The sequence below is a fragment of the Melanostigma gelatinosum genome (assembly GCF_949748355.1).
Source record: "Melanostigma gelatinosum genome assembly, chromosome: 6".
Lineage (NCBI taxonomy): Eukaryota > Metazoa > Chordata > Actinopteri > Perciformes > Zoarcidae > Melanostigma > Melanostigma gelatinosum.
In genome coordinates this window covers 28,414,767-28,436,778 of record NC_136639.1, presented here as the reverse complement: position 1 = coordinate 28,436,778, position 22,012 = coordinate 28,414,767, and the positions used below count along the sequence as shown (strand labels likewise).

The window sequence follows — 22,012 nt, the reverse complement described above, 5'->3', positions numbered from 1 at the left end:
GAGAGTCAGCTGATTCCAGCACAAACAGGAAGAGGAAGTCATATTTCAACAAGCTAGTCATGTAAAAGTAGCTAACTCATTTGTGCCCTTGTTTTATTAATCAAGAAAAGGCTCCCGACTCAAACGATGTTCGGTGGCGACGATGAAGAGGGGGACTTCCTGTCTCCCACAGGAGGGTGAGTTTGTTTGTTTCCAGCAAGCTAACGCTCCTAGCCGGTGAGCTAACTAGCTTAGCACCATTTAGCCATGGCTAGCTGTTCTCGGGTATGAGCCAAATCTCAATGTGACATCTGGCAAATTATTGTGACATGATTTGCAAGTAATGGCTGTGAGAGATTAACCCGAAGCCCAGGCGAGTTAAAACAAGTTGTTCTCTTGTTCGGTTTACATGTTGCACCAGGAAGTAAATGTATTTGATTTATTTTAGTTGTATCGTTCATTATTCTTCCACTAAAATACCAGTTCATAGATGATATGAATGAAGTTCTTTCAGAAGAACACATGTTCCTGCTGGTTTAAACACATATGCTGTATATCTATATGTCTATATCTCTATATCTATATCTATATGAGACTGCATCGCTGCATTGGAATAGAGTGGTCTCGTGTGACGTCACAGTTTAGCTGTCGGCCATGTTGGAGTACACACAAAGCCACTGGCATGCACGGCTGAGTCGCATAACCTATCGGTGGTGAACTTTTGTGCTGTCTTTGGTTGTGGCAGCAGAGCTGATAGAGACAAGAAATCATTCTTTCGTTTGCCAGCGGTCATTACACATCAAGGAAATGACACGAAGGAGCTATCCAAGCGACGTCGCGAGAAATGGCTGTCACGCATCTCTCGAGATATAAAGGAATGGAATTTGGCGTACACTAGAGCAGCGGTTCGCAAACTTTTTAGGCCGCGCACCCCCTTCTACATCCCGACTGGGTTCGCGCACCCCCCCCCCCCCCCCCTTAGTAAAAAAAAAAAAAAAGAAGCAACAGAGCCTTTTAAGCCTTCATAGCCGCATAAGAATCGGACCAATGAGAGAACAGTTTGCTCGCGCGTGGCATTTGTTTACAAGATTTAGTCCGCTGTTAAATGTTGCAGTGTGAACACAAACCGAACAAAGGAGCAACTGCAACAAAGCAAACGAACTGAAGGTGTGAAAACGCCCTGAAACACTGCAACAAAGTTTCAATAACTTTCAGTGACACAAGGCGTCACTTTTAAAGAGCAATACGGATGCGAGCACACACGCACAGGCTCAGAGGCAGATTATCACATTTCATTTACAATTAATGACCGACTAATGTAGCCAGGATGTCTTCGGACAAAGCATCGATGCGGCGACACAGTGTTGTTGGACACCGGGATCATGTCCAACTTTTTGCTTCTTTCTCCCCAATCATACATTCCACCATCTCTCTGGCAGCTGGCGAGCTCACGTCTTCAGTGATTGTGTGCGGTAGCCCCTTTCTCGCTATTCTGTAACCAGATATGAAGCCCGTAGTGCGTCATTTATAGACCAACACATGAATGAGACTCCAGTTGTTTTTGGCTGTTTTGTAACTCCTCCAATTTGGATATAAACAATGTAAGGGGCTTTTGACTTGCACTGGCATGCTTGGTGTTCAGGTGGCGACGTAAATAAGAGCTTCAGACTGTTAGCCAGAACCTCACTGCACACCACGCACTGTGGCTTTGGGCAATCTGCGTTGCCAATCCAAGTGAAGCCCAGACACAGATACTTTTCATCATATTTCCTCTTTTTTCCCAGTCTGATGCTCTCTCTCGTTTCCTCTTTTTTCACCTTGACTCCGCGATGGGCCGATGTGCTCCCGATTTGTCTGTGCTATCCCTTCCTCCTTTTCGGTCTCCTCCGTCTCATCTTCCTCTGACTCTGGCTCGATTTCTTCTCCCGGTCTCTCCCCAACGCACCTCTCCGTTCCCCTCGCCTCCGATTCCTCTCTCTCTCTCTGTCCCGCTCCTCTTTTACGACCGATAGCTTCAGATGTCCCACCTGACAGTTTTTTAATTAAAATTACATTTTTTTTTTATATTTAATATTATTACACCATCAGACCGCCATTACACTTTTCCTCTCGCGCACCCCCTAGAGGCAGCTCGCGCACCCCACTTTGGGAATCCCTGCTCTAGAGTATGTGCGGATCACTTTATAAGTGGTCAGTGATTTTATTTACAAATTCGTTTGTGAACAGTATTTAAAAAGGAAACTTCCTTGTTTACTCGCCGCCATGTAGATTCTGTATGTACTCCAACATGGCGGACAGACCTCGTAACTAAGGAGATCGTGAGTAGGTGAGACCACTCTATACTGCAGGTTAGGGTTAGTTGGCTCACTTCACGGCTGTTTGTACCATGTGACATCTGTAACAAACTAACAGCATTACTCACACAGGGGCGAGTTATTCTGGACACCGTGTCTGATGATGATCTCATGCCTTCATGTGTCCTCAGTAGATGAGACAGAAGCTGCTCATGCTGTGAGTGAATGTTGGGACCTACTAAAGGTTTGTCAAACGCAGGTTTCTAGATCTCGCTCACAGATGGTCGATTAGAAAGGATGAAGATAATGTGTTTACATGTGTAGGTTATGTATTTCTAAATGGATGTTTCAGGAACAAGCAGCCAGTGTAGGCGTGCTCTGGGGGGAGGAGTGCTTATGGCGGCTAATTCCTATCACATGCTGCCTGTTAGAGGAGCAAGGCGAAGCCCAGCTCTGCTCAGCCGGGACCCAGCACCCAGTCTGCTCCTCGTTTTCTTCCTCCGCTGTGCCGGTGAATCTACCACGAAGGTGTGAGTGCACGGGGGGATGAGAAGTCAGGGATAGCCTGGGACCGGAGGGCTGGAACCTCCAGTAGAAGGAGTTTGACTCACACATGCAGACGGACTGCCCCCTCTCATCCCAGCTCCTTACCGTGGGAGATGAGAGCCTCGAGGCTTCCAACATGTCTGCTTTGGAAGATACCAGTGACTACCAGTGGAAGGAGTTCCAGGGGTCAGTACAAGTCAGCTGGGCAGTTCTCCAACGTTCATCTTCTTTCAATGGCACAGAAAGTCTGCAGAGGTTCTGATCCCGCCGCCCCGGTTCGGTCCCTGAGATCTGTGCCTCTGATGGCGGCAGTAGCTCTGTCTATGTCGCAGTCTGTAGTTATGTGGTCCAGATATAGTGGCTTCCTTACTACAGTTGTTGTCAGAAAATGAATGCCATCAATCTTTTTTAATGTTTCATCAAGTGTTGGACACTTTCAAACCAGAATTGTCAAATGTTTGCTGGTTCCGGTTGGTCAGACGTGAGGATGAACTGCCTCTCTCTGTTTCATATTGGAGCCGAACCCTGAGAGCATTGAGGACGACGTGGGAGTCAGTAGTTTGACCATGAATGTAGCTCCCCGATGCAGGGAAAGCTTCATCTGCTGAGGGAAAGTTAAATGTGTTAAATGTTCCTCATTGTTGAGGTGAGGCCGGTAACCCCTGAGAGGAGAGGCTTGCAGGGCTGCGTCACACGCCGCCTCTTGTATCTGAGGCCATCTGTAGCCACAGAGCGGGTCAGACATTTCCTGGCAATAACCATATGAAGATGATCTTCACACTTGTTCTCCTTGCAGGGCCAAGTTGGCCTCCCTGTTTGGACTAGACCAGCAAGGCAGTCAGGGGAACGAGTCCTTCCAGTACACGGCACCGAAGCAGCCCAGAAAGAGCTCCAATTCAGGTGAGACCATCGGAGACGTCGGTGACTCCAGATTCAGCCGTGACGTGGAGGCTCAACTGAAATGTGTCTTGTTTGTTTGCAGCACCAGCCGCCCAGAAACCAGCTCCAGCTCCTGCAGTGCTGTTTGCCACAGCAGTCCAAGCCTTCAGATAGTGAGGAGACACGTCTTCTTATGTGTGAAGCATTGGAATGAAGCTTGAAAGCTTCTCATGTGTTTTGTAAATGTAAAAAAAACTGCATCGTTAATGACGACTCTCTTCTTGTACCAAGTGAGTTGAGACCCTTTCTGCCACTCTTGTCCCATGTGCAGCATTAACGGACAGTACGTGAAGCAGGGGAAGCTGGGAGCAGCCGTATTGGGCAACCACACAACTAAAGAGGTCGGAGGTTTGCTAATTGGTCACGTGTTTGAGATTGTTGGTGTGACTTTTATGAATAATGCTCCTCTTGTCTTCTACAGTACAAGCTGCTGCTGTACTTGAGCCAACAGAAACAAGTGACCGCTGCCAAGATCCCCGCGGGCTTTGTGTTCACGGTGAGTGGAGACGTGAAGAACGCTGAATACATATCTGGACAGATGATGTGATGCATTAGAGCAGGGATTCCCAAAGTGTGGTGCGCGCACCCCTGGGGGTGCGCGAGCTGCCTCTAGGGGGTGCGCGAGAGGAAAAGTGTAATGGCGGTCTGATGGTGTAATAATATTAAATATTTTTAAAAAAATTAATTTTAATTTAAAAAGTGGGATTTTTCACAAAATAAAAACATGAATTATAAAAATCCCCTTTGTAAGATTTAAAATTAAAAACTTACAATTTAATAAATGCACTTGAGCTCCTTCTGGCAGACTTGCCACCTGCCGCCAGTCGTACACACTAGCCAGCCTAGCTTGTGCAGCTAACATCAGCTAACAGCGAACTTCATGCATTCAGCAACATGAATTTAAATATGCTAAACTGGCTGAAATCGGGGAAACTGTCAGGTGGGACATCTGAAGCTATCAGTCGTAAAAGAGGAGAGGGACAGAGAGAGAGAGAGGAATCGGAGGCGAGGGGAACGGAGAGGTGCGTTGGGGAGAGACCGGGAGAAGAAATCGAGCCAGAGTCAGAGGAAGATGAGACGGAGGAGACCGAAAAGGAGGAAGGGATAGCACAGACAAATCGGGAGCACATCGGCCCATCGCGGAGTCAAGGTGAAAAAAGAGGAAACGAGAGAGAGCATCAGACTGGGAAAACAAGAGGAAATATGATGAAAAGTATGTGTGTCTGGGCTTCACTTGGATTGGCAACGCAGATTCCCCAAAGCCACAGTGCGTGGTGTGCAGTGAGGTTCTGGCTAACAGTCTGAAGCTCTTATTTATGTCGCCACCTGAACACCAAGCATGCCAGTGCAAGTCAAAAGCCCCTTACATTGTTTATATTGAAATTGGAGGAGTTACAAAACAGCCAAAACAACTGGAGTCTCATTCATGTGTTGGTCTATAAATGACGCACTACGGGCTTCATATCTGGTTACAGAATAGCGAGAAAGGCGCTACCGCACACAATCACTGAAGACGTGAGCTTGCCAGCTGCCAGAGAGATGGTGGAATGTATGATTGGGAGGAAAGAAGCAAAAAAGTTGGACATGACAACACTGTGTCGCCGCATCGATGCTTTGTCCGAAGACATCCTGGCTACATTAGTCGCTCATTAATTGTAAATGAAATGTGATAATCTGCCTCTGAGCCTGTGCGTGTGTGCTCGCATCCGTATTGCTCTTTAAAAGTGACGCCTTGTGTCACTGAAAGTTATTGAAACTTTGTTGCAGTGTTTCAGGGCGTTTTCACACCTTCAGTTCGTTTGCTTTGTTCTGATTCAGGGATTAATATGATACAATGTTGCAGTTGCTCCTTTGTTCGGTTTGTGTTCACACTGCAACATTTAACAGCGGACTAAATATTGTAAACTAACACCACGCGCGAGCAAACTGTTCTCTCATTGGTCCGATTTTTATGCGGCTGTAAATGGGCTCTGTTTTTTGTTTTTTTTATTAAGGGGGGGGGGGTGCGCGAACCCTGTCGGGATGTAGAAGGGGGTGCGCGGCCTAAAAAGTTTGGGAACCGCTACATTAGAGGAATATCACACTTCACAACAACGTATGGACAACTTTTGAATCATTTGTCTGAAAATGTTTCCGAACTGATACAAAGTCCAACGCTTGATCACAAACTCTTTATGTATTTTAAGATTGCCGTAGATATTCTTTGAGATAATGTTATTTATCTGATAGTTGGATGTAGCTCCCCGATGCAGAACAGTAGTACAGTAGTGACACTACTGTAGTATATGCAGAAATGAAGAGAAACAATAAAATAAAAATGATCACATGATGTTTCTCTCCTGCAGGTGCAGCCAAACAATTACTGCACGTTCTATGATGAGCAGAGACAGAACTGGTCCCTGATGTTTGAGTCAGACAGGGCTCTGTGGGACTTCTGCAGAGAGGTGAGTTGATCAGGATGGGTCTGCAGCACCCGTGTATTGTTCTTGCCTACATCACATGCATGCTTTGGCCAAATCGCACGAGTTCTGTTGTTTATTAGACATTGGCTTCTTTTATATGCATCAGGTGTGTCTGGCCAAAGTGAACAGCGAGGTGTCCTTAGATGCTGTGGTGGTCCAGGATCTGAGTCTGGGTGAGGGCCAGGCGGTGGAGAATGGAGACTCGTTGGAGGTGGTGTACACAGGCTGGCTCCTGCAGAACCACGCCATCGGCCAGGTCGCTCACTTTGCCATCATTGAATTCCTTTCGTCATGTTGTCTCTGATTCCTGTGGTTTTGACTCCTCTGATGGCTCTCGGCTCATTGAGTACTGAAATCATTGCAGATGTTTGACTCCAACCAGAACAAGGACAAGTTTCTACGACTGAAGGTTGGAGCTGGAAAAGTGATTAAAGTGAGTCCAAGTTCAGTCCCCGTGACACAGCACTGCTCTTGCTGTCACATGCTGTCGCATGCTCATGCTGTCGCATGCTCATGCTGTCGCATGCTCATGCTGTCGCATGCTCATGCTGTCGCAGGCTCATGCTGTCGCAGGCTCATGCTGTCGCAGGCTCATGCTGTCGCAGGCTCATGCTGTCGCAGGCTCATGCTGTCACATGCTCTGCTCCTCTTTATTGCTGTATATCTCTTTGATCTCTATCTCGTGATCCGCTCTGGATTCCTTTATATTTCACAAGTGTTGCATGATGTTTGTACATCAAACTATTTGTACAGATCGTACTTTAGCAGCAGATTACTTTTAGATGTTTCCGATCATAATCTGGTTCAGTATCAACATGTGTCATTTCATGTGCCTGAGCTGACTGCATCATGTTCATCATCATATGATGTCATTATAGTTCACTGTCCATACATGATTATGACGTTGTCCGTGTGTGAGCAGGGCTGGGAGGAAGGGATGCTTGGGTTGAAGAAGGCCGGCCGGCGTCTCATCGTCATCCCACCCAGCCAGGCCTACGGGTCCAAGGGGGTCTCCAACCGCGTCCCCCCGAACAGCACTCTTGTTTTTGAAACGGAGCTTCGACGGGTAACATCATCTGCTCTCGTGTTTGGCCTTTTCTGATATACCTGCTCGGTCTAACGCCACACACATATTCCATTGCGCCTTCTGGTCGGACCTCTTTACTGCTCGTTGCTTGTAATGTTTGTGAAGTAAGCTGAAGCCTTTTCTGATTTTCTTTTTTGTGCCTTAGGTGAAGTTTTCCAAGGGCGACGGCTCCGTTAGCGGCAGTACCAGCTCCAGAGGCTCTGCCGCTGGCTCCCCCGATCCTTCCCCAGCCCCCAGTGTGGAGAATCTGGCCTCGGAGCCCCCGGTACACACAGCCACCTCTGGTCCCGGCAGACCAGGGTGAGATTTGAACCTCTGGGAATAGTTGACGGCATCATCTTGAACTTGTTTGTCACTTAAGATGATCTGTTTCCGGCCTTTTGTGTTTTTTGCAGCGAGCCACCACTTCGTGCGAAGTCAAACTCGCTCAGTGAGCAGCTGGCAGTAAGGACCCGCACGGCCTAGCAACAACTGAATAAGATATTCATTCTGTTCAGTTGTATTAATGGAAGCTTTTTTCTTTCAAACCTCAGAACCCAGACGCCACGAAGGCCAAGCTGATCTCTCGCATGGCAAAGATGGGCCAGCCCATGTTGCCCTTTCTGACCGGAGGGTCCAGCCAGCCCGAGTCCAGTGATTCTGAGCTGGAGGTGGGTCTGCAGCTTCTACTGCCCACTTTAAAGAATGCGTCTCGCAATATTCTACAATGTTCTCGGGTTGTCCGTCTTATTCTTGTGAGCACGATATCTGAGGAACGCCCTGAGGGACGGTCTTCAGATGTCTCCTTTGGTCATAACTCAAGCATTCAGATGCTAATTACAACAGTTTTACACAAATGACTAATGGCATTATCAAGTGATGGCATGTTGTAAGGACATGGATGTAAACTGGTTGGTGGAGGAAAACAACCTCAAGATGGTAATTCTGGTTCTTATCGTCAACAAATTCCGTAAATAGACCAACAGTTGATGTCTCTTCTTCCTCAGTGAGCCTCATCACCATGAACACACACACTAGTTTACACACACCGTCCTGCTGCCACAAATACTCACTAGAGCACCATTTGTGGATTAATCCGCCGCTGAAAATAGTCCCTAATAAATACACTTTCCTGCTCTTTGAGTAGCATTTGATTAATAACTAGAGTGACCAGCTGTTTTCGGAATATTGTAAACTTTTTATGAGAAATAAATTACAAATCTGTTAGAAAACGTATTTCGACGTTAGACGGGGTAGAGAAGTCCGAAAGACAAAGAGACCAACTCACATTGCTGGTTTTGAGGAACGTTTAACTGGTTACTCATACTAATGGATCTATGTGACCGTCATACGGTCTTATGCTCGTCATGGTTGCTTCCGGGTACGCGGTAGCGGCCTCGCTGGTCCGCCGGCACCGCGCTGCTGCAGACCCAGGCCGTGTTGTTGAGCTCGCTGGAGGGAAGGGAGGCACCGGAGAGCCAGGACTGACTGGAGCAGCCTGTCAGACACCTGCGGTCGTCAAATCAGAGCTTTCCTAACGGGACCGGTGCTCACAGACATTACCACAGTGAGTCGCAAAATCAACGTTGTTGTAACTTTACTGGGATTTGTTGACGATAAGAAAAATAATAAATAGAAATATGAAAGCCAGCTGCCTCCATCTGCACACAAGCTCAAAGATAAAATAATATTAGTTTGATTAGAAAACTTCAATAGAAGCTTTTGTAATGTGTGCGCTACAGACCTGACTGGTCAAGGAGGAGTTTCATCAAGCCGGCTCTGTTTTTCAATCTGTCTCTCAAATCCCCTGCTTTCATGGGACTGCAATACAAAACATCTGAGTGCCCTTCAAAATGGCTGTCTGCCAGATGTGGTGTCATGACTGACTTGGTGGCACTATTGGGTTGATCTGCAGGACACCGGTGGCAGCAGAGCAAAGGACCGGCCTGCAGCTCCGTCTCCGGTGCAGATGTCCTCTGCTGCTCCAGCCTCGTCACACGGTAAACTTCTTCCACTTGTTGGTATGTGCATTCCTCCTCCAGCAGCTCTAGATTACAGAGAACACAGTATGTTTTACTGTTTCTTGGTCTATTCCTTTATGTACCTTCCTGCAGTACATCCTCATCCTCACACTGCTCCGTCTGCTGCCTTACTTCCTGTTATGACCGCGGCTGCCCCACAGCCTGGGCTGTCGGGCAGCAGCCATGCCTTTCAGGTGAGATTATATCCACATTTTGTACTGACTCATCATCATCATGGACACGTGTGTTAACAGCAGTGCATGGTGTTGTTTCACAGCCTTACTCCTACACTCAGAGCTCTCAGCTGCAGCCTGTTGGCCAGGTCTACCCTGCACAAACCATCCCATACATGGGTAAGAAACAACGTTCAACTCCGTTACAAGAAGCCAGTATGATCAGTTGATGTCGAGGGTTGTACGGAGGGACGTTTAACAGGTAGTGCAGTTTGTTAGTAAAGCTGTGCACTTGAGCAACACATGATTCGGCTGTGAGAGCGTTTTGAGTTTGATTTAAATGCTGAAACCCTTTGACTGCGGTTCTCAGGCTCCAGTGATGTGACGTCCTTCTTGATGACTGAGGCCCGACAACACAACACAGAGATCCGGTTAGCGGTCGGAAAAGCAGCAGATAAAGTTGATCAACTCGCCTCAAAGGTACAAACTCTCTGTGCGAGAATATGCTGACTGAGAGGCTTTAGAGGACCAGTGTGTAGGATTTAGTGGCATCTGGTGGTGAACTCCCACACCTCCCCTTCCAAGAACCTACGCTGGCTAATAGATCCTCCACACGGGTCCTTTAACAGAAAAGAGATGCATGTGGCTCTTGTCTTTTGTTTTACTTGAACAGATAGATGACCTTCAGAGGCAGGGGAGTCTCTCCATGGGTGTTCCTAGTATGTCAATGGAAACCTCCATGATCATGCACAACATCCAGAGAATCATCCAGGTACGGTGCTTGTCTTTGGCGCCTCTATAACACAAATACTGTTTCTCTTAGCACATCTGTCGGTGTACTGGGATCATATCGTGTTCTAAAAACTTGTTTTATTTTTAGGAAAATGAATGTTTAAAAAAGGAAGTCTTTGAGAAAAGCTCTCGCATTGATGAGCAGAACCATAAGATTGGGGAGCTCATCAACCAGAACCAGAGGTGAGTCAGAAAGTGTCCAACAGTTCTGTCTGACAGACGGCCAGACGATCACGTCCTACCACTAGTTCATCTAGAGATGGACGTATGATAACGTGCAGCTCTTCTGTGTCAAGCTCAATCATGTGACTTGTGTTATTATTTAGTTTTGTTTCACATAGCTGTCGGGATAGAACAAAGATCAATCTCCAACATGCTGTTTTATATGATCTTTATGAGATCCTTTGACACATCTCTGTGGTCCCATCATACTTCAGTGTGGAAGTAAAATGACAATGTAACTGGTAAGAATAATCAGTAAAGTATGAACTTAACGATGTGTATCGGCCTCTATCTGATCGCACACATGACTATTTCTACATGATTGAGTCGTCCATATCTCCTCCTCACTGCGTCACCAGTCTGACTGATGAAGTATCACAAAGTGCTGTGTCTGAGGTGGATGTAACGTGATTGTGCTGGTCTAGGTACGTGGAGCAGAGTAACCTGCTGCTGGAACAGAGGAACGACTCCCTCAAGTCATCCAGTGAACAGCGCCAGGCCAGATTACTGCAGGCTGAGCAGGACAAGGTGAGGACGCGTCTTCACTGGTGGAAAGGGCAACACCTGAGACTGCTCCAAGTTCTCCTGCTATGCTGACAGACTACACTGTTAGTCACTAGATAGTAGTTTATCATGGCGCTAAACCATCACATGCACCACAGTATTGACACACCTTTGTGATCTGAGCCTGAAATGCAGCACAGCTGGCCTGGGGTAGGGTTAGGGGTAGGGGTAGGGTTAGGGGTAGGGGTAGGGTTAGGGGTAGGGTTAGGGGTAGGGTTAGGGGTAGGGTTAGGGGTAGGGTTGGGGGTAGGGGTAGGGTTGGGGGTAGGGGTAGGGGTAGGGTTAGGGGTAGGGTTAGGGGTAGGGTTGGGGGTAGGGTTAGGGGTAGGGTTAGGGGTAGGGTTGGGGGTAGGGGTAGGGTTAGGGGTAGGGTTGGGGGTAGGGGTAGGGTTAGGGGTAGGGTTGGGGGTAGGGTTGGGGGTAGGGGTAGGGTTGGGGGTAGGGTTGGGGGTAGGGTTAGGGGTAGGGTTAGGGGTAGGGTTGGGGGTAGGGGTAGGGTTGGGGGTAGGGGTAGGGTTGGGGGTAGGGGTAGGGTTAGGGGTAGGGTTGGGGGTAGGGTTGGGGGTAGGGGTAGGGTTGGGGGTAGGGGTAGGGGTAGGGTTGGGGGTAGGGGTAGGGTTGGGGGTAGGGGTAGGGTTGGGGGTAGGGGTAGGGTTAGGGGTTGGGGGTAGGGTTAGGGTTAGGGTTAGGGGTAGGGTTAGGGGTAGGGTTAGGGGTAGGGTTAGGGGTAGGGTTAGGGGTAGGGGTAGGGTTAGGGGTTGGGGTAGGGGTTAGGGTTAGGGGTAGGGGTAGGGTTGGGGGTAGGGGTGGGGTTGGGGTAGGGTTGGGGGTAGGGTTGGGGGTAGGGTTAGGGTTAGGCGTCGTTTGGGAATGGTGTCTGTGGTGTGACGTTTGTCCAGCAGAGAGCACTGAAGCAAATGTTGGGGTTAAGTGTCTTGCTCAAGGACACATCAACATGCGACTAGTGGAGCCGGGGATCGAACCGCCGATCCTCTGATAGGACGGCCCTGCTCTCCACTGAGCCACAGTCGCTCACATGTCTCTCTATATGACTATGTATTCATTCATATCGAGTTTTTCTAAAGGTGTATATTGTCTTGTAAAAGAAACATTTATTCACTATTGCACCATTTGTACGTTCACTATATATACGGGACTCAAATGACAAATCAAACAAGGAAAGGTGCTACAATCTTTACATCACATGTGTCTAACTGGCTTTAAATTGTTTTTACATGTTTTTGGTGAAAACTGAATCTCAAATGTGTGTGAATTTGTCAGATAGACTGAAGGATCAGAAGTTCCTCTGTGGATTGAGACTGTTCTCTTAAGTGAACTCTTACTACCCATTTGACAATCAGAAGCACTATCTCGTCTCAAAGCTGAAAACAGATGGTTTCCTCACCTCATTAAATGATTTGTTCAGGACAGTGACATTTGGCAGAATGACATTGCAACACAAAGTGATCAGTAATGTGCTTTGTACTGTTGTAGAGATAAGTGGTACATTGTGAATAGTAAAGAGTACGTACGTCATTATCTTCCGTTCTACTCCATGTGAATTTCACTTGAGTAATACACTTAATATGTATTCAATGGTTTCCTGTCTGTTACCTGTCACACATGATGCTAAACACAAGGTGTTCACTCTCTGCCTGCTTGTTTGCGCTGCAGTGCTGCTCTGAGAACAATCCAGCATTTACTGCTCTCTCTCCTCAGCATGCTCTGCCTCAGGACCTGGGCTCCGGCCAGGTGAGCCTGTTTTCTCTGTGTACCGCTACCAGACCGGGTCAAACAGTATCTGCAAGAGAAGAAAGAAACAGCGAAGTCAGATTGTGTACGCTCCAAATCAACCTGGAAAACAAAGCAAAGGCATCTCCTCAGTTTGTCATTGACAGTTTAGAATCAGGAAGAAACCCCTTCAATGGTTCCCATGTGGAGAGCACAACAGAAGCATGTCCACGTCACAGGACAATAGTGAGTTTACACACTCTGCAAACAATTTCAAACTCACTCTGGATGCAATACTGGAACATCTGACAATCCTCTTCCAAAGGTGCTCAAAGTGTGACGCATCCTGTGGAACTACTGTTTGGCCCAGATCTGACCGCTGCTGCTGGAATCATCGTCCTCATGTCATACTTCAAAGACATTTGAACTAACGTTCCTTCTTTTTCCATCAGCCATCACTCACCATCTTCCTCCCACAGGGTCACGCTGCTCACACCACTAGCACCAGTAGCCATTCATCTCGGCTGTCCTTCTGTTGTTCCACTGTCTGTGCGGCCGGGGTTTTCCTTTACTGCAGACACTGGTACATCACCCCTCCCCCTGTCCTCCTGCTTCTCCATCAGGTCCGTCTGACGGAGGATTTGTCTTCGTCCGCGGCCCAGCTGTCTCAGCTGCAGCTAGAAGCTACGGCTCACCAGCAGAAGGCCTCGGTGGTGCAGAGTGAACTGAGCTCAGCGCTGCATGACAGTGAGAGGCACTGCCAACGCATCGCTGCCCTGGAAACCCAGCTGGGAGGTTAGTGTTGATGAAGAGTCCTGCAGCACGTCTTGCCTTCATGAAAGTTCTGATTTGTTTGGTCATAACGCACGCTAAATGGACTGTACTTGTATAGTTCTTTTCTAGTCTTCTGACCACTCGCAGCGCTACAGCACTAGATGTCGTCGTCCATGTTGCTTTGGTAGCAGCTCCAGATGCATTTTGAAGAACTAAAAAATCCATAAAAGACAAAAGAAATGCTGAAAATACAGTTACTCACGAACTGAGCAGAGGCCATGTTGGTCCATGATAACTGTAAAGACAGCTGCTCTATATGTGCCAGAGCTGAAGGAGGCAGCAGAGAGGACTCAGGCTCGGTACCGCTCAGAGAAGCAAAGACGCAAAGACATGGAGCTGAGAGTCGTCAACATGGAGGAGGAACTGCAGGACCTAAAGACTGATAAAGAGAGCCTCGAACGAGTACGTATGCATCATGCTCTGGTCCTTCTGTCAGTGACTTTGGTTCTCCCCAGAGGGCAGCCACTTCACATCAGTGCACAGAAGACCACATGGTGACAAGGATGACATGTTTAAGAACTGTTCAGATCGAGAAAGAACTCACGCAGGAGTCTTTGAAAAGTGAAAGACTTGTTGTGTAAATGTTGACTAACGGATGGTTCCCCCTCCTTTAAGACGTTCTCAGAGAGGAAGACCAAGTGGCAGGCTGAGCGTCAGCGTCGGGATGAGGAGGTGGAGGAGCTCCGTAAGAGCAGCCAGCAGGAGGTGGACAACCTTCGAGCTCAACTCCGCAATGCCAGGACCAGCACTGACAACGCTGCATCTGAACAGGTTGCGTCCAATGACAGGGCTCTACTGTAGGAATGTGAAGGGTCACGGGATGGGTTCATAACGTCTCTCTCAATTAGTCCTGGATCAGGTGAAGTTATAGTGAGGAACCTTTAACGAAAGTATAAAACCAATGCCTCTATACGACCGCCGTCAGTAAAGATGGTCTGTTTCTGTAGAGTTATTCTTAATGCTCGTCATCGGGGCCACCGGGTCGGATTCTGGTGAAACCAGATGAACTCATGCAGGTTCACCAGAACCTCCTTCAGCTCAGACTCCAGCAGAGACCGGTCCACCGTGGACAGACCCGGATCCTCTAGCACAGCGGTTCCCAACCTTTTTAGGCCGCGCACCCCCTTCTACATCCCGACCGGGTTCGCGCACCCCCCCCCCCCCTTAATAAAAAAAAAAAAAAAGAAGCAACAGAGCCTTTTAAGCCTTTATAGCCGCATAAGAATCGGACCAATGAGTGAACAGTTTGCTCGCGCGTGGCATTTGTTTACAAGATTTAGTCCGCTGTTAAATGTTGCAGTGTGAACACGAACCGAACAAAGGAGCAACTGCAACAAAGCAAACGAACTGAAGGTGTGAAAACACCCTGAAACACTGCAACAAAGTTTCAATCACTTTCAGTGACACAAGGCGTCACTTTTAAAGAGCAATACGGATGCGAGCACACACGCACAGGCTCAGAGGCAGATTATCACATTTCATTTACAATTAATGAGCGACTAATGTAGCCAGGATGTCTTCGGACAAAGCATCGATGCGGCGACACGGTGTTGTTGGACACCGGGATCATGTCCAACTTTTTTGCTTCTTTCTCCCCAATCATACATTCCACCATCTCTCTGGCAGCTGGCGAGCTCACGTCTTCAGTGATTGTGTGCGGTAGCCCCTTTCTCGCTATTCTGTACCCAGATATGAAGCCCGTAGTGCGTCATTTATAGACCCAACACATGAATGAGACTCCAGTTGTTTTGGCTGTTTTGTAACTCCTCCAATTTGGATATAAACAATGTAAGGGGCTTTTGACTTGCACTGGCATGCTTGGTGTTCAGGTGGCGACGTAAATAAGAGCTTCAGACTGTTAGCCAGAACCTCACTGCACACCACGCACTGTGGCTTTGGGCAATCTGCGTTGCCAATCCAAGTGAAGCCCAGACACAGATACTTTTCATCATATTTCCTCTTGTTTTCCCAGTCTGATGCTCTCTCTCGTTTCCTCTTTTTTCACCTTGACTCCGCGATGGGCCGATGTGCTCCCGATTTGTCTGTGCTATCCCTTCCTCCTTTTCGGTCTCCTCCGTCTCATCTTCCTCTGACTCTGGCTCGATTTCTTCTCCCGGTCTCTCCCCAACGCACCTCTCCGTTCCCCTCGCCTCCGATTCCTCTCTCTCTCTCTGTCCCTCTCCTCTTTTACGACCGATAGCTTCAGATGTCCCACCTGACAGTTTTTAAATTAAAATGACATTTTTTTAAAATATTTAATATTATTACACCATCAGACCGCCATTACACTTTTCCTCTCGCGCACCCCCTAGAGGCAGCTCGCGCACCCCCAGGGGTGCGCGCACCCCACTTTGGGAATCCCTGCTCTAGCAGAGACCGGTCCACCGTGGACAGACCCAGATCCTCCAGCAGAGACAGAGTTCTTTCTAAAAGCTTTACTGAAGCCCGTTCTATGGAAGTGTTTACCTGAAGTGGCTGCATTGTGGACATGGCTTTGCTAACGTATACCATATATGTGTCACAGTTGTCTCAGCTGCAGGCGGAGCGGGAGGACGAGTGGAAGGGGAAGTGTGAGCAGATGTTGGCCTCTGCTAAAGAGCAGCACAGTCGAGAGCTGGCTGAGCTAACGGAGCACAGAGATGCTCTGCAGGACAAGCTAACGCAGCTACAGGACAAGGTAGACAAGCTAGCCACGTTAAAACACGAGCAGTATCACCCGAGCGTCTCATTGGCTGTTGACTTAATGAGGAAGTCCAACTTTGTACATGATGGTCACTTTATTAGACTACAGATGACATGATGGGAAATGTAGGTCCAGCAGCTTTGTGATGCTGCAGTAACTCTTTGAATCATGCGGTTCCTCTAGTGTGATTGTTTTATCTTTCCATCATAATACAGAGCAGACTTACTACATTCATGTTTTATGTTCATTACATCGGCTTTAACAAATGAAGGAGTAATATGTTCCTAATCATTCCATTGAAGGACCGTTGTTGGGTCACATGAAGGATTTATTTATGAATGTACCAAACACTCAAATAGCTGCTGCCAAAGAAAACAAATCCATAAAGTACCTTTGGTTTGTTTACTGAGATCCACCGTAATGTGAAAGAAGAAACAGTTGTTTGTACAGTATTGTGTAATGTGAATATATGAGTTGTGATTGCCTTATGTACGGCCTCTCTCAACAGTTTACGGTTCTGAAGCAGTCCAGAGATTTAGAAGAACAGGCTTTGCTACAACACGGCAGGGAGACTGAGGAGCTGCAGGTCCTTCAGGAGAAAGTAAGTCGTCAGTCAGCCGTGCTTCTAATTAGATCAGATGGTCGTCATTGGCAGGGACGTCCACAACTAACTGCTATTTGTTCATGACATCACCCCCTCCCTCCACACACACACACACACACACACACACACACCCCGTCACTGCATGTTGTTCTCTTTAAGTACACAGCCTTGGAGCAGCAAGGACTAGCTGTAAGGGAGGAACTGGAGAAGAAGCTGGCAGAGGAGGAGAGCTCAGGAGACACTTCAGCAGAGGTGAGGAGTCCTCCATGAACACACACACACACACTTGAACCAGCACCTTTATGATCCAGTCAGAACTCAATCTGAATGGGATTCTAGTGTTACGGATGTGATGATGTAATGGATAGTGTGGTCGTGCTCATCATCTCTGTGTGTACCTGCAGGTGAAGCGTGTGATGAACGGAGTGTTTCACTCCCTGCGGGGGGAGTTTGAGCTCGGGGAGTCTTACAGTGGCCAGGCTGTGCTGGGGGTGATCGTCACCACTATTAAGGTGAGCGTCTTTCCAAACAGGGGATGTAGCCACAGACATCCAGCTCATCATCCTCTTATCCATCCGTCTCACGGGCTTTCATCAGTGGACCAGCACCACATAGGGACTCATTGATTTCAATGACAATCTTCAAGATGATTACATTCAGAGAAATACATAAACAAGTGAGTTTCAGGAGAGACTTAGAAGAACCCTAGGGAGTAAGAGGATCACTGAAACAGGCAGGACCTGACTCCTCCAACCTCTAACAACCAGCTGCTCTAGAAGGCCCAGGTCACCAGAGAAGAGATGCTGTGGTCACTTCTCAGGGTGTAAAAGCCTGGCAGCAGCAATACCAGCTACTGTACACACACACACACGTACGTCACTGTATTCACTATAATCGAGGCAGATGATACTTACTGTCTGATATTCTATAAAACACTAGTGCCTGTCCTCAATCACCTGGATGTTTCTCTTCCAGAATGTCACCATGCAGCTTCTGGGGGGCAGAGACAGAGCTTCACTGAGACCGAGTGAGGACAAAGAGGAAGAGGAGGAAGGAAGTGACGACGTGAAACAAAGACAGGAGACTGTACATGTGAATGGTGACCGAGAAGTCGGAGAGGAAAGCGATTATGAGGCTGATTCAGACTCTCTCAAAGTCTGTGAGACCCAGATGGATCAGGAAGCAGCAGCAGACGAGGAGACAGAGACAGTGATGGAGTCAAAGACACTGAGTCACACAGGAGCAGTAGAGGCCACTGAACCGAAACCCACAGAGACAGCAGATTGTGAAGTGCAGCAGGAGACGGCAGGACACTCTGTTCCTGAGATCTCTCCAGAGGAGAAGCACAGCGGTCAGTCTGCAGATCTCGATGAGGAACCAGATGAGAGTCCACCGCCTGAGGACGGACAGGAAGCTGTGTCAGGAAGACATGGAGAAGAAATGCATGGGGCTTCTCAGGAAGCCTTCGGACCCCCAGCCAACCCACCTCCACCACCAAGCAGCCCAAGAGAGGACACAAGGTGAGTCCTGGCATCAGCGCTTCTGATGTCATTATACCTGGCCAGCAACGGTGTCTGTCAGTGACGTCTCATAAAGGCAACAGGAGCAGTCAGTGCTGCAGTGTGCTCATCTCCTACGGTCTACGGCCGTATTCATGGCCCTACTTCCACATAGGAGGTTTGTGTAGTAAACTGTCAAATCTAATTTAAGAACACATTATATTTTAACAAATATTATTCTCATTTTTAAATTTAACTGGATGGATTATAAATACATAAATAAATGTTCTTCTCATTTCAAGTAAAATAACGGCTGGATTAAAAAATAAATTACGTAACGAATTTCATTTTAGAAAATGATTTTCACTGAATTGTCCTGTAGCTTTAAATTCAGTTCATTCAGGGTGAAGTGAAAAAGCCAGGATATTATATTTTTCTCATCTTCTAAAAAGAGAAATTAGTGTTTGAAGAATTCACCTCTATGAGTCTGTCCAGTCAGAGTCGAATGACTCTGGTCTCTCTGGACATTTCTCTCTTTTGGAGATCGTCCTATGATTTGACTTCCACAGCTCAACAGTCCTGCTCTGTCTCTGTGTCCTCGTCTCTCCCCGTGTGTCACGGTGTGTGTACGTCTCACTGAGTCAGGAAACTTGTCAGAATACTCATATTTGATTGGCTGAGCTGCGTCACGTGATGTGATTCACAACGCATTGGTCGGTGTTTTTCCTGCACCGCTGAACAAGTGCCGTAAATGCTGGAATAATTCCGCTGCATAAAAAATGCCCTTCAAAATAAAATCACTTTTTTTTGTTTTTGTCAGGCAAAGGTCTGCGACCCACTGAAAACGGGTCACCCACCAGTTGAGAATCACTCCAGTTTGAGTGTGGAGTGTGAGGTTTGATTCATGTGACAAAGAACTACGTGAATCTGAAGAAAAATAATTCATTTTGGCCTGCTGACCTGGTCCCATGTTGTCTTGAAGGCCAATCCAACTTCATTCCAAGTGGCCAGGTTTCACTGTAACATGTCTCTACTGAAGCATACAGACTCACTGCCTGTCTCTCTGCTGCTCTTTCTCGCTTGCTTCATCCCCATCTTCCTCTTTGCTGTCCTTCTGTACCACCCCGCCCTTTTTCGGCCATTCTCTCAGTCCGACTGGGAGAATGGGTGAGGAAAATGGAGAGGAGACATTTTTCCAGGGCACAACTCCCGCCAAACCCCCTGCAGCACCCAGCGAGGAGGAAGAGGAGGATGAGATGGTGAGGAAGGATCTCCTCCCGTTCCTTGTGTTTAGTTTGTGTTCAGTCATTCGGGGATGTTTCATCACGACATCATCCTGCTTTAAGAAGATGGCTGCCTGTTCTGTATGACAGCATCAATGTTCTCGTCTCTTTCCTTTGTGTCCAGAGCTTGAAAGGGCGCCCCCCCCCCGCCCCTCTCTTTGGTGATGATGAGGAGGATAATGACCTGGACTGGCTAAACTGACATAATACACACACTGTGTGTGGTGGAGCAGTCAGGACCAACAGAGAGGAGCCTGGTTGGACGGTGTGTGCTGTCCTGCTGACTGACGGTCCACCTCTGGTCGACTGTACAGGAACAAGCCTGTAGTTCACAGAGGAATCCCAACAAGTGTTTCTTTCGTCATGTGATATCTGTTGGTGTTTTACATTGCACTGCAGCAGATGAGTCTGTCGAATCAGCAGGAATCCTGTTATTTTAATGATTAGCTTGCTGCTTTAAGAATAGAACTTTTACACTATTTTGCTAACCTGAAATTCCTTCCATGAAATAAATGACATGTAGATTGTGCTCTTGGCTGTGTGTGTGTGTGTGTGTGTGTGTGTGTGTGTGTGTGTGTGTGTGTGTGTGTGTGTGTGTGTGTGTGTGTGTGTGTGTGTGTGTGTGTGTGTGTGTGTGTGTGTGTGTGTGTGTGTGTGTGTGTGTGTGTGTGTGTGTGTGTGTGTGTGGTGGTTTAACATTTGTATCAAGGTTAGCATCTCAGAAAGCTGAAATCCTTTATTATGTAAGTGTCCTTAAATACTGGAGATGGGGTTTGATGAGGGTCTTAAGTGAAATGTGTCCGTTGGTCAAAGCATTCTTTATGTTGGGGATGACTGCCAGAGACCAGCAGGGTGTTCCAAACCCTAATACAACCGCTCCAGCCATGACCAGTACCGTTACGTACAGCGGACTGACTGTTAAGGGGACATTTGTAACTACAGACACGTGAAAGGTACGGCGAGGGTTTCAGATGAGCTGGTGGATTGAGCTGACAGTAAATACTGTATTCACAATCTTAATGTGAAACTCTTTAGGATGGGTTAAGAGACGGCCCTCTCGTCATACATCATTGGAGTGACACCACTGAGAGTCAGCTTCCTGTGTCATGTGGGCCTCACCGGGGTTAGGGTTGACTGTCACTGCTGTGGGTCAGGGTTGGGGGGGGGGTTAGGGTTGACTGTCTCACTGCTTTGGGTCAGGGTTGGGGGGGGGGGGGTCAGGGTTAGGGTTGACTGTCTCACTGCTTTGGGTTAGGGTTGGGGGGGGGGTCAGGGTTAGGGTTGACTGTCACTGCTGTGGGTCAGGGTTGGGGGGGGGGTCAGGGTTAGGGTTGACTGTCTCACTGCTTTGGGTTAGGGTTGGGGGGGGGGTCAGGGTTAGGGTTGACTGTCACTGCTGTGGGTCAGGGTTGGGGGGGGGGTCAGGGTTAGGGTTGACTGTCTCACTGCTTTGGGTTAGGGTTGGGGGGGGGGTCAGGGTTAGGGTTGACTGTCACTGCTGTGGGTCAGGGTTGGGGGGGGGGTCAGGGTTAGGGTTGACTGTCACTGCTGTGGGTCAGGGTTGGGGGGGGGGGTCAGGGTTAGGGTTGACTGTCACTGCTGTGGGTCAGGGTTGGGGGGGGGGTCAGGGTTAGGGTTGACTGTCTCACTGCTTTGGGTTAGGGTTGGGGGGGGGGGTCAGGGTTAGGGTTGACTGTCACTGCTGTGGGTCAGGGTTGGGGGGGGGGGGTCAGGGTTAGGGTTGACTGTCACTGCTGTGGGTCAGGTTTAGTTAAGAGCTGTAGGGTGTATATAAAACACAACCACAAAATACGATGTGTTAGACACTCTAGGATACTTGTCAGAAATTTCAGTTTGAATAAATATTTGGGAAATATATATTTTATTTATAAATACGTGGTTGCGCCACCTGACATTTTTTAGCCTGTGAAGTTAAAAAATACTGTTAAAAACAATTTAAAACACTATGAAAAGTTGGTTCACAACTTAGACTTGTTTCACCACATTGTTCCAGACACAAAAATATGCATTACATCCATTTTGAAGATCATTTTTAAAATGACCTTTTTAGAAGCCTTATTCGTCAATGACCCTCATACATTAAGTATCCGGTGACTCTTGCTACATTAATGTGTTTCTTATGGAACTTTATTTGTCACTTTTAGATGCTGTATATTGTCTGCTCAGGTTGGTTTGTTTTGTTCACCTGAAGACGATTCAAGAAAGAGTTCTTTGAATCAATGACCTGATCCCCAGTTGAATATCAGCACAAACACTCATTCTGGACTCCAGTAACAGGACAGCTGCCCTTGGGTGTTAG

General features: G+C 47.7%; 1 protein-coding gene across 2 annotated transcripts; it reads left to right on the top strand.

The window, feature by feature from the left end:
* The first annotated feature begins 37 nt into the window (after positions 1 to 37).
* fkbp15b (FKBP prolyl isomerase family member 15b) lies at positions 38 to 20,822 on the top strand. 2 transcript variants are annotated; one of them, XM_079270947.1, is made up of 29 exons: positions 38 to 176; positions 3,616 to 3,719; positions 3,802 to 3,871; positions 4,030 to 4,099; positions 4,180 to 4,254; positions 6,104 to 6,202; positions 6,327 to 6,476; positions 6,585 to 6,653; positions 7,143 to 7,286; positions 7,453 to 7,607; positions 7,703 to 7,751; positions 7,841 to 7,957; positions 9,202 to 9,286; positions 9,401 to 9,501; positions 9,585 to 9,660; positions 9,851 to 9,960; positions 10,154 to 10,252; positions 10,361 to 10,455; positions 10,920 to 11,022; positions 13,413 to 13,584; positions 13,889 to 14,025; positions 14,239 to 14,394; positions 16,148 to 16,300; positions 16,815 to 16,907; positions 17,070 to 17,162; positions 17,315 to 17,422; positions 17,886 to 18,430; positions 19,560 to 19,668; positions 19,817 to 20,822. In XM_079270947.1, exons 1-29 carry the CDS (start codon positions 127 to 129, stop codon positions 19,892 to 19,894), a joined length of 3,465 nt encoding a protein of 1,154 aa, XP_079127073.1. In that variant the 5' UTR covers positions 38 to 126; the 3' UTR covers positions 19,895 to 20,822. The 2 variants fall into 2 exon arrangements, with proteins under 2 accessions (XP_079127073.1, XP_079127072.1); XM_079270946.1 differs by having other exon boundaries at positions 9,202 to 9,307.
* The last annotated feature ends 1,190 nt before the right edge of the window (positions 20,823 to 22,012 follow it).

Bases quoted from the DNA above. Each gene is read 5' to 3' on its own strand.
- fkbp15b (XM_079270946.1), top strand. From the start codon at position 127: ATGTTCGGTGGCGACGATGAAGAGGGGGACTTCCTGTCTCCCACAGGA. The intron at 4,255-6,103 runs GTGAGTGGAGAC...TCTCTCCTGCAG, and splicing joins CCGCGGGCTTTGTGTTCACG to GTGCAGCCAAACAATTACTG. The intron at 9,961-10,153 runs GTACAAACTCTC...TTACTTGAACAG, and splicing joins TTGATCAACTCGCCTCAAAG to ATAGATGACCTTCAGAGGCA.